A 12,386-nucleotide genomic window follows, 5' to 3' on the forward strand; every position below is an offset into this window, starting at 1 on the left:
TTTTATCAATAAATATATATTGTGTCATTTAAGAACTTGTATTTTGCCAAAAGATGCATACTAGTGAATGAAAGTGGTGCAGTTCATTTTGCTTTGGTATATAGAATTGAATTACAATTGTTCATGTTATTGGAATGCTTATAAAAATAAGGAGATGTGGTACAATGTATTTGATATTTAGTGAGTTTATCAAGCAAAAGTGAATAAGAAATAGGTATAAGCAGTTACAGGTACTACTGTACAATCTCAAACAATGAGAAAAACTCATACCGTATAAAAGAGAATTTCATATTTACAAGCAAGTTTTGTTTTTGCGTTAAATAATTTTCTTCTATTGTTTTAATTGCAAATATGGGAAGTGGTTAAAATGCTAATGAGACAGCTGTTATGGCCACATAGCCTTAATTGAAATTTTCTTTTTCATTCATACCGGTAGATTTTGCCTGGAGTTAGAAACATATCTGCCAACTTTTCAAAATGCACATGGGGTTTTACGTGAAAGATGGTCCATATAGTCATACGAAACCTTCAAGGGGGCCTTCAAATGGAAGCAGGACAAGTTGCCCCACTGGCTAATCGCCCCACTTTTTAAAAAACCGCCACAAATTGATTTATCAAATCGCCCCACATGTGAAATTGGTCAAATCATGTTTAATATTACTCCTGCCAACTCGCCCTACTTATAAAAAAACAGTAATATTTAGATTAATATATATACAATTAAAAATAAAAACTCACACCACTTTAATGAAAACTAATCTACACAGAATACAAACAAACCGAAAATTAATTTAATTACTATTATTGATATATACTGAGATTATAATTCTAAAAAAAAACTGATTGTTGAAGAATAACTAAGTTTTGAAGCTTAGTTATTTGCATAACAATTGAAAAGTAACCAGTTAAATGTATCAAAATGCAATATAAGGAATTTAACTTATATTCAATGGAATAACATCTTTTTCCATAAGTGGGGCGAGTTGGCATTACTTAATTCATCCTGGTTAATAATATATTTATCTAGATTTCACCCATTTCCATTAGATAGGACCAGTTGACAGGAGTAATATTAAAGGGATTTAACACAGTTCACAAGTGGGGTGATTTGGTAATCCAGGTTGGGGCAGTTTTTTTGTCGCAGAAAGCTCGACAGGGATAGGGATACGGCTGCGGCGATGTTAGCTCAGTTCTTAAAAGCTTTATATTTTAGAAGGTGGGAGACCTGGATGCTTCATACTTTGTATATGGTTGCCTCATGTTACGAAGATTCCGTCAGTCACATGTCCAATGTCCTTGACCTCATTTTCATGGTTCAGTGACTACTTGAAAAAAAAGTTGAAATTTTTTGTAATGTTAAATTCTCTCTTATTATACATGTAAGTAATTGGATAACTATATTTGGTATGTGCGTACCTTGCAAGTTTTCACTTGACCTCGACCTCATTTCATGGATCAGCGAACAAGGTTAAGTTTTGGTGGTCAAGTCCATATCTGAGATACTATAAGCAATAGGTCTAGTATATTCGGTGTATGGAAGCACTGTAAGGTGTACATGTCCAACTGGCAGGTGTCATCTGACCTTGACCTCATTTTCATGGTTTAGTGGTTATAGTTGAGATTTGTGTTTTGGTCTGTTTTTCTTATACTGTTTGCAATAGGTCTCCTATATTTTGTGTATGGCATGGTTGTAAGGTGTACAGGTCTACCTGGTAGGTGTCATATGACCTTGACCTCATTTTCATGGTTCAGTGGTTTAAGTTAAGTTCTTGAGTTTTGGCCTTTTTTTCTAATACTTTATGCAATAGGTCAACTATATTTGGTGTATGGAAATATTTCATGATTTACATGTCAGTCGCACAGGTTTTATTTGACCTTGATCTCATTTTTTACAGTTCATTGCTCAGTGTTAAGCTTTTGTGTTTTGGTCTGTTTTTCTTAAACTATAAGCAATTAGTCAATATTATTTGTTGTATGGAAGAATTGTAAGCTGTACATCCCTACCTGGCATGGTTTATCTGACCTTGACCTCATTTTCATGGTTCAAAGGTCAATGTTTAGTTTTCTTGGTTTATGTTAAGATTATGTGACAGTTGTAATTTTTTATTAGGACTATCAACAGAATATCAATGATTAGTAAAGAAGGCAAGACATTTCAGTGTGTGCACTCTTGTTTTTAAAGTGAGGCGAGTTAGTGAAAAAGTGGGGCGATTTGTCATGGATTCCCTTCAAATATATTCCAATGTGGTTTTTGGCTTCTTCGTGCATTAACAAGCTCATAGCCATTGTTGAATTAATTGTTTTCCTTAAAATAGTCGACAAAATTGCTCTCACAAAATTTCCATTTGGGAGCCTTGAGCTCGATGGGGGAAATACTCTGCAAATACTGACAGTTGACAGGTATGGTCATCAAAAAAGTTGACATGTTACTATGTACATTTACCATTATGTTACTTGATGTCCTTGCTATACACACAGTACAGAGACTAGTCAATCTTTGTGAACTATTTTTTATGGGAGTCATAAAATATGTGTATACAATCAATAATTAAAAATAGTCTATTTATATTGAAAAGGAAAAGTTCTTATATGTCTAAAGAAGAGGGACGAAAGACACCAAAGGGACAGTCAAACTCATAAATTTAAAGCAAACTGACAAGGCCATGGCTAAAAATGCATTTCATGGGAGGCACAGAAAATATACTGTAAACAGTAGACTAGATATAGGTGAACTAGGTACAAAAGAACTCTTAATCTTAAATTCTACAAACCACCTCTGTTCTATGGAAGATAATGATATAACTGGACTAGAAATACACACAACCTGTAATTAACTGCCTTTACAGCGCTTTCGCGCTTTGATTATAAATTCATTGTGAAATATAAAGCCATGATATTTCAGTATGTTTTTTTTCTTGAAAATTGTTGTTCATCAAAACATTTGCCACTGTGACCTTTATTTTTTGCTAAAATGAATTTGGAAAAGTCTTTTGTTAGTGCATATTTATTCGATACTGGACGTTGTACATGAATTCTAATTCAACGCTCAAGTTCTCACAGAATAGAACAAATTCTATGACTAACAGACTGTGTAGTATTTGTTATTTCAATACAATTGTTTAAATATTATTTTTTAATAGGAAATTAGACATGGATGAAAAGCCAAAAAGGAGGAAAGTGCCCAAAACATTAAGGTTACTATGTCAAAAGATACAGATTCAAATTAATCAACTTGATAAACCTCTTAATCAGGTAGTGTTTTATATTCAGAAAGGTTACCTTAGGGCTATTCCAGAAAAAAATGTATAGGGGGGGTTGGAAGGCAGTTTTTGTCAGCCTCTGTCACCCAGACAATTGTAATTGAGAATTATAGTGCATTACTGTGTGAAAAGTTGCTCTGATACCCATCAACCATGTATTATTAATATAATGTGCCTTCAAACCCCCCTACATTTTTTTTTCTGGAATAGTCCTTAATAAATTAAAAGATGTGCTCTGAATACCAATGAAATAACTGTCTGAGTCGAAAAGATGAGGATGCAACGTTTATGTTTCACATGTCTTAAAATTCTTTTTTTTTTTTTTCTCCTATGAATTAGTTTGATTAAAAATTTCATAGGTTGAGGCAAAAAAAAAAAAGTTTGTTTTTAGTGGTTTTCTAATGAAATTAACAACATTCTTTTAGTTCGATAAAAAGTCAGCAATGTAGTTGTTATTTTAGTACATTTGTAACAAGTTCTTCACCATGGTTTAGGAATTCACATAAGTATTCTTCATTGTTCATGTTTAGACAATTGATGATTGTTTATTTTCTGTTGTATAGGAGTTAGCCATACCATTACTAGAGGGAATACAAGTTGGATTGGAGACTGTATTAACATGTTATAATCTGTGTGTATGTCAAGATAAAACAAAGACAGATTTCAGGTATATCTTATTGTTCTGTCATTATAAGTCACCTATAACAACCTTTATGTTTATGGCTGGCTGTGATATGCATTCTTTTTATAAGTTTGTTTAACAGAGATCAAATTAGAGTTAAAAGATTTAGGCAATAGCTATGAACAAACAATGAGCTGAAAGACCATGTTCATAAAATAATTTCTGAATTAATGTATTGGTATAGTAAATGGTATTAACATTATGTTTACTTAAGAGAACAGTTTGTGAACATACTATGGATTGCAAATTTTTTTATAGAAATTTTTTAAAAAAGAAATACTTGGTAACATAACATATGCTAAAAAAATAAGCATTATTGCTTGTTCTGTCTTCCGTGACAATATGATATGTTATGATTTTTTAGTTACCAAGTAACAGAGGACATGCAGTCCATTGATTGGTGGATACAACAGAAAATGCTTCAACAATTAAATGAGGGATGTATACAGTCCATAGTAGTCAAATGTAACCAATGGCAACAGTCAGCAGTTACTTCCTGTTTGTTCAACATCCTTGCTATTTGTTCAAATTTTCTTAGACTGAAAGGTTTGTTATATAATTTCATGCCCCTGCAGTAGCAGAGAGGGCATTAAGTATTTCCTTTGAAAAATTGATAAGTCTGAAGTTTCAGTTACTCAAATTTTAGTTTACCTCAACGTAATGAATCTTATACACAATGCTTGTAATCACCTTACAGTTTTAACTATGTGAATCCTGCATCTGTATATATGTTAAAGTTGACTCATTCATATTTACCAGCAGGGCATCTGTGAACCATAGACTCCTTCTCAGTTTATATTTTTCTTTAAAATTTACATGCATTTATAATGTAAAAAGGTCAACATCTGCTTTTAACTTTTAAGTATCATGTATGCATTCAAATGAAATACAGATACAAGGAAAACAATAAAAATCATAAATCTCAACTAAGAAAGCCTTTTTTGTGTGCCTCTATTCAATTCAAACATTACAAAGAACTTTATGATTTGTAAGGAAGCATTGTTATAAGAAATAATATTCAGTGATTAATTAAACTTAACATCATAGCATTTTGTTTCAGACACATGTGATCTTGTTACAGAAATGTTACAGAATTTTCTATGGATCCTATCTTTGCCATGGTTACCTGTGAGTAAAAAACTTTGTAACTTTGTCCAGTTCCATTGTAAAATTTAATCACATGGTAATGTTTTCTTGATCTGAAAGGAACTTCTTAATTGTCTGGCAATATAAGAATGTATTCCAATCATAAAATGATTTTTAGGAGAATAATGTTTTTTAGGCTTGAATGTGTGTCTGTCTGTCTATTTGTCTGTCCTATATCTGGCTTAAATGTTGATTTAAGGTAGTCAAACATACAGTGGTAGTCACATCAACTTGAAACCTAGTTCACACATTTATCATGATGTGAACTTATCAGAATATATCCCGAGTTCAAAATTGGTGGTTCACCAAACACTGAAATGGGACAACAAACTTTAAGTCAATGCTGTCCTATGTTATTTTCTGATTAGATTCATATGTAAGAACATGTCTTAGATAAGTGTAAATTTGATTGTTGATACATTTAACGTAAAAATGATAAAAAATGGCAATAAAATAGATTCATCTAAAGTCTTTTTTGTAGACCTTATAGTAATAACATTTTCCTGCAATTGTTGAATTCAGAAGCAAGAGACATGCAATATTTGTAGATACTGAAATTTTGAAATATTTGTTTTAGAATGATCCCTCTTGGTATGACTTGAAACCAGACCATGCTAAGGAAATAGCCAATGTAGCAAGGAACTTGTCAGACAAAATAGGTATGAAAGTGTTGAAGAAAGTTTTGTTTTATTTTGATAGGAAAATATTATCCTGCATTTTGATGAAACAACTAGTGGTTACAAAAAAAGAGAAAAAAAGTAGAAAACACAACAGGGTCTCTCCATACCCATTTCATTTTCTGTGGCTTTTTATTAAGCATTAGTTGAATCAGTTTCCACGTTTAGCTCCTGTTTCTGCAGCTTGTTTGCTGTCACTACATATACATTTTAATTTTTTTATAGAATTATCAGTGAAATGCAGATTGCTTGAAGGATTGGCATTGTTTCCAAAAGACATGTCACCTAAATGGAGAGTTCATGTCTTCAAGCAAGCATTTGTAAGTTTGTTAATATTTAAGTTTTTTTGATGAACACCATTTTATTGCAGATGTGTCAATTAATATCCCTAGATAGGTCATTAAACTTTTTAAAATGAAATATTGTCTCTTTTATGCATATAATAACCATTAAATAGATTTCAGAATGTGATAGAGTAGAATTTATTTTGTATGAAAAATATTCCAAAACAAGAGAGATACATTTGATGATCCTAAGTCCATCATTTTTACTGGAGTATTTTTCACTACAGTTTTGTATAATAAGGAAATAACTAACTCTAATATTTTCACATAACTATTAAACTTTAATATGGACCATAAAAGCTGAAATGAATTTCTAAATCTAAGCATTTTGTTTCCCAAAGTTTTAAAAAATTTTGAAACTCATAATTTAGATTTTCTGATTTTGTTTGAATAGATAATCTAAAAATGTAATAAAATATTGTTTTGTAAATCTTTTAGTCTGACACAGATTGGCAGATTAGAAATACAGCTATAACATCTTTCCCTACCTTACTTCTACATCTAGGACCTAATGCCAACCATCTTGTCCATGATCTTATCAGGTAAGGTATACATTAAGTTACAACATCCTTCCCTACCTTACTTCTACATCTAGGACCTAATGCCAACCATCTTGTCCATGATCTTATCAGGTAAGGTATACATTAAGTTACAACATCCTTCCCTACCTTACTTCTACATCTAGGACCTAATGCCAACCATCTTGTCCATGATCTTATCAGGTAAGGTATACATTAAGTTACAACATCCTTCCCTACCTTACTTCTACATCTAGGACCTTATGCCAACCATCTTGTCCATGATCTTATCAGGTATGGTATACATTAAGTTACAACATCCTTCCCTACCTTACTTCTACATCTAGGACCTAATGCCAACCATCTTGTCCATGATCTTATCAGGTATGGTATACATTAAGTTACAACATCCTTCCCTACCTTACTTCTACATCTAGGACCTAATGCCAACCATCTTGTCCATGATCTTATCAGGTAAGGTATACATTAAGTTACAACATCCTTTCCTACCTTACTTCTACATCTAGGACCTAATGCCAACCATCTTGTCCATGATCTTATCAGGTAAGGTATACATTAAGTTACAACATCCTTCCCTACCTTACTTCTACATCTAGGACCTAATGCCAACCATCTTGTCCATGATCTTATTAGGTAAGGTATACATTAAGTTACAGAAATACGGCCATGACATCCTTCCCTACCTTACTTCTACATCTAGGACCTAATGCCAACCATCTTGTCCATGATCTTATCAGGTAAGGTATACATTAAGTTACAACATCCTTCCCTACCTTACTTCTACATCTAGGACCTTATGCCAACCATCTTGTCCATGATCTTATCAGGTATGGTATACATTAAGTTACAACATCCTTCCCTACCTTACTTCTACATCTAGGACCTAATGCCAACCATCTTGTCCATGATCTTATCAGGTAAGGTATACATTAAGTTACAACATCCTTCCCTACCTTACTTCTACATCTAGGACCTTATGCCAACCATCTTGTCCATGATCTTATCAGGTATGGTATACATTAAGTTACAACATCCTTCCCTACCTTACTTCTACATCTAGGACCTAATGCCAACCATCTTGTCCATGATCTTATCAGGTATGGTATACATTAAGTTACAACATCCTTCCCTACCTTACTTCTACATCTAGGACCTAATGCCAACCATCTTGTCCATGATCTTATCAGGTAAGGTATACATTAAGTTACAACATCCTTTCCTACCTTACTTCTACATCTAGGACCTAATGCCAACCATCTTGTCCATGATCTTATCAGGTAAGGTATACATTAAGTTACAACATCCTTCCCTACCTTACTTCTACATCTAGGACCTAATGCCAACCATCTTGTCCATCATCTTATCAGGTATGGTATACATTAAGTTACAACATCCTTCCCTACCTTACTTCTACATCTAGGACCTAATGCCAACCATCTTGTCCATGATCTTATCAGGTAAGGTATACATTAAGTTACAACATCCTTCCCTACCTTACTTCTACATCTAGGACCTAATGCCAACCATCTTGTCCATGATCTTATCAGGTAAGGTATTCATTAAGTTACAACATCCTTCCCTACCTTACTTCTACATCTAGGACCTAATGCCAACCATCTTGTCCATGATCTTATCAGGTAAGGTATACATTAAGTTACAACATCCTTCCCTACCTTACTTCTACATCTAGGACCTAATGCCAACCATCTTGTCCATGATCTTATCAGGTAAGGTATTCATTAAGTTACAACATCCTTCCCTACCTTACTTCTACATCTAGGACCTAATGCCAACCATCTTGTCCATGATCTTATTAGGTAAGGTATACATTAAGTTACAGAAATACGGCCATGACATCCTTCCCTACCTTACTTCTACATCTAGGACCTAATGCCAACCATCTTGTCCATGATCTTATCAGGTAAGGTATACATTAAGTTACAACATCCTTCCCTACCTTACTTCTACATCTAGGACCTAATGCCAACCATCTTGTCCATGATCTTATCGGGTAAGGTATACATTAAGTTACAACATCCTTCCCTACCTTACTTCTACATCTTGGACCTAATGCCAACCATCTTGTCCATGATCTTATTAGGTAAGGTATACATTAAGTTACAGAAATACGGCTATGACATCCTTCCCTACCTTACTTCTACATCTAGGACCTAGTGCCAACCATCTTGTCCATGATCTTATCAGGTTAGGTATACATTAAGTTACAACATCCTTCCCTACCTTACTTCTACATCTAGGACCTAATGCCAACCATCTTGTCCATGATCTTATCAGGTAAGGTATACATTAAGTTACAACATCCTTCCCTACCTTACTTCTACATCTAGGACCTAATGCCAACCATCTTGTCCATCATCTTATCAGGTATGGTATACATTAAGTTACAACATCCTTCCCTACCTTACTTCTACATCTAGGACCTAATGCCAACCATCTTGTCCATGATCTTATCAGGTAAGGTATACATTAAGTTACAACATCCTTCCCTACCTTACTTCTACATCTAGGACCTAATGCCAACCATCTTGTCCATGATCTTATCAGGTAAGGTATACATTAAGTTACAACATCCTTCCCTACCTTACTTCTACATCTAGGACCTAATGCCAACCATCTTGTCCATGATCTTATTAGGTAAGGTATACATTAAGTTACAGAAATACGGCTATGACATCCTTCCCTACCTTACTTCTACATCTAGGACCTAATGCCAACCATCTTGTCCATGATCTTATCAGGTAAAGTATACATTAAGTTACAGAAATACAGCTATGACATCCTTCCCTACCTTACTTCTACATCTAGGACCTAATGCCAACCATCTTGTCCATGATCTTATCAGGTAAGGTATACATTAAGTTACAACATCCTTCCTACCTTACTTCTACATCTAGGACCTAATGCCAACCATCTTGTCCATGATCTTATCAGGTAAGGTATACATTAAGTTACAACATCCTTCCTACCTTACTTCTACATCTAGGACCTAATGCCAACCATCTTGTCCATGATCTTATCAGGTAAGGTATACATTAAGTTACAACATCCTTCCCTACCTTACTTCTACATCTAGGACCTAATGCCAACCATCTTGTCCATGATCTTATCAGGTAAGGTATACATTAAGTTACAACATCCTTCCCTACCTTACTTCTACATCTAGGACCTAATGCCAACCATCTTGTCCATGATCTTATCGGGTAAGGTATACATTAAGTTACAACATCCTTCCCTACCTTACTTCTACATCTAGGACCTAATGCCAACCATCTTGTCCATGATCTTATCAGGTAAGGTATACATTAAGTTACAACATCCTTTCCTACCTTACTTCTACATCTAGGACCTAATGCCAACCATCTTGTCCATGATCTTATCAGGTAAGGTATACATTAAGTTACAACATCCTTTCCTACCTTACTTCTACATCTAGGACCTAATGCCAACCATCTTGTCCATGATCTTATCAGGTAAGGTATACATTAAGTTACAACATCCTTCCCTACCTTACTTCTACATCTAGGACCTAATGCCAACCATCTTGTCCATGATCTTATTAGGTAAGGTATACATTAAGTTACAACATCCTTTCCTACCTTACTTCTACATCTAGGACCTAATGCCAACCATCTTGTCCATGATCTTATCAGGTAAGGTATACATTAAGTTACAACATCCTTCCCTACCTTACTTCTACATCTAGGACCTAATGCCAACCATCTTGTCCATGATCTTATTAGGTAAGGTATACATTAAGTTACAGAAATACGGCCATGACATCCTTCCCTACCTTACTTCTACATCTAGGACCTAATGCCAACCATCTTGTCCATGATCTTATCAGGTATGGTATACATTAAGTTACAACATCCTTCCCTACCTTACTTCTACATCTAGGACCTAATGCCAACCATCTTGTCCATGATCTTATCAGGTAAGGTATACATTAAGTTACAACATCCTTCCCTACCTTACTTCTACATCTAGGACCTAATGCCAACCATCTTGTCCATGATCTTATCAGGTATGGTATACATTAAGTTACAACATCCTTCCCTACCTTACTTCTACATCTAGGACCTAATGCCAACCATCTTGTCCATGATCTTATCAGGTAAGGTATACATTAAGTGTTACAACATCCTTCCCTACCTTACTTCTACATCTATGACCTAATGCCAACCATCTTGTCCATGATCTTATTAGGTAAGGTATACATTAAGTTACAGAAATACGGCCATGACATCCTTCCCTACCTTACTTCTACATCTAGGACCTAATGCCAACCATCTTGTCCATGATCTTATTAGGTATGGTATACATTAAGTTACAACATCCTTCCCTACCTTACTTCTACATCTAGGACCTAATGCCAACCATCTTGTCCATGATCTTATCAGGTAAGGTATACATTAAGTTACAACATCCTTCCCTACCTTACTTCTACATCTAGGACCTAATGCCAACCATCTTGTCCATGATCTTATTAGGTAAGGTATACATTAAGTTACAGAAATACGGCCATGACATCCTTCCCTACCTTACTTCTACATCTAGGACCTAATGCCAACCATCTTGTCCATGATCTTATTAGGTAAGGTATACATTAAGTTACAGAAATACGGCCATGACATCCTTCCCTACCTTACTTCTACATCTAGGACCTAATGCCAACCATCTTGTCCATGATCTTATCAGGTAAGGTATACATTAAGTTACAACATCCTTCCCTACCTTACTTCTAAATCTAGGACCTAATGCCAACCATCTTGTCCATGATCTTATCGGGTAAGGTATACATTAAGTTACAACATCCTTCCCTACCTTACTTCTACATCTAGGACCTAATGCCAACCATCTTGTCCATGATCTTATTAGGTAAGGTATACATTAAGTTACAGAAATACGGCTATGACATCCTTCCCTACCTTACTTCTACATCTAGGACCTAGTGCCAACCATCTTGTCCATGATCTTATCAGGTAAGGTATACATTAAGTTACAACATCCTTCCCTACCTTACTTCTACATCTAGGACCTAATGCCAACCATCTTGTCCATGATCTTATCAGGTAAGGTATACATTAAGTTACAACATCCTTCCCTACCTTACTTCTACATCTAGGACCTAATGCCAACCATCTTGTCCATGATCTTATCAGGTAAGGTATACATTAAGTTACAACATCCTTCCCTACCTTACTTCTACATCTAGGACCTAATGCCAACCATCTTGTCCATGATCTTATTAGGTAAGGTATACATTAAGTTACAGAAATACGGCCATGACATCCTTCCCTACCTTACTTCTACATCTAGGACCTAATGCCAACCATCTTGTCCATGATCTTATCAGGTATGGTATACATTAAGTTACAACATCCTTCCCTACCTTACTTCTACATCTAGGACCTAATGCCAACCATCTTGTCCATGATCTTATCAGGTATGGTATACATTAAGTTACATTATCCTTCCCTACCTTACTTCTACATCTAGGACCTAATGCCAACCATCTTGTCCATGATCTTATCAGGTATGGTATACATTAAGTTACAACATCCTTCCCTACCTTACTTCTACATCTAGGACCTAATGCCAACCATCTTGTCCATGATCTTATCAGGTATGGTATACATTAAGTTACATTATCCTTCCCTACCTTACTTCTACATCTAGGACCTAATGCCAACCATCTTGTCCATGATCTTATCAGG

At 34.9% G+C, this 12,386-nt stretch overlaps 1 protein-coding gene across 1 annotated transcript in view; it reads left to right on the top strand.

The window, feature by feature from the left end:
* Positions 1 to 12,386, top strand: part of LOC134714612 (serine/threonine-protein kinase ATR-like) — a 77,997-nt gene that overhangs the window by 12,312 nt on the left and 53,299 nt on the right. Inside the window, exons 12-18 of the mRNA XM_063575998.1 lie at positions 3,141 to 3,252; positions 3,824 to 3,927; positions 4,307 to 4,488; positions 5,003 to 5,070; positions 5,666 to 5,747; positions 5,991 to 6,085; positions 6,548 to 6,651. Of these exons, the coding sequence (XP_063432068.1) occupies positions 3,141 to 3,252; positions 3,824 to 3,927; positions 4,307 to 4,488; positions 5,003 to 5,070; positions 5,666 to 5,747; positions 5,991 to 6,085; positions 6,548 to 6,651 (747 nt within the window). The remainder of the gene's footprint in view (positions 1 to 3,140; positions 3,253 to 3,823; positions 3,928 to 4,306; positions 4,489 to 5,002; positions 5,071 to 5,665; positions 5,748 to 5,990; positions 6,086 to 6,547; positions 6,652 to 12,386) is intronic.

Source organism: Mytilus trossulus, chromosome 4 (assembly GCF_036588685.1).
Source record: "Mytilus trossulus isolate FHL-02 chromosome 4, PNRI_Mtr1.1.1.hap1, whole genome shotgun sequence".
Taxonomy (NCBI): domain Eukaryota; kingdom Metazoa; phylum Mollusca; class Bivalvia; order Mytilida; family Mytilidae; genus Mytilus; species Mytilus trossulus.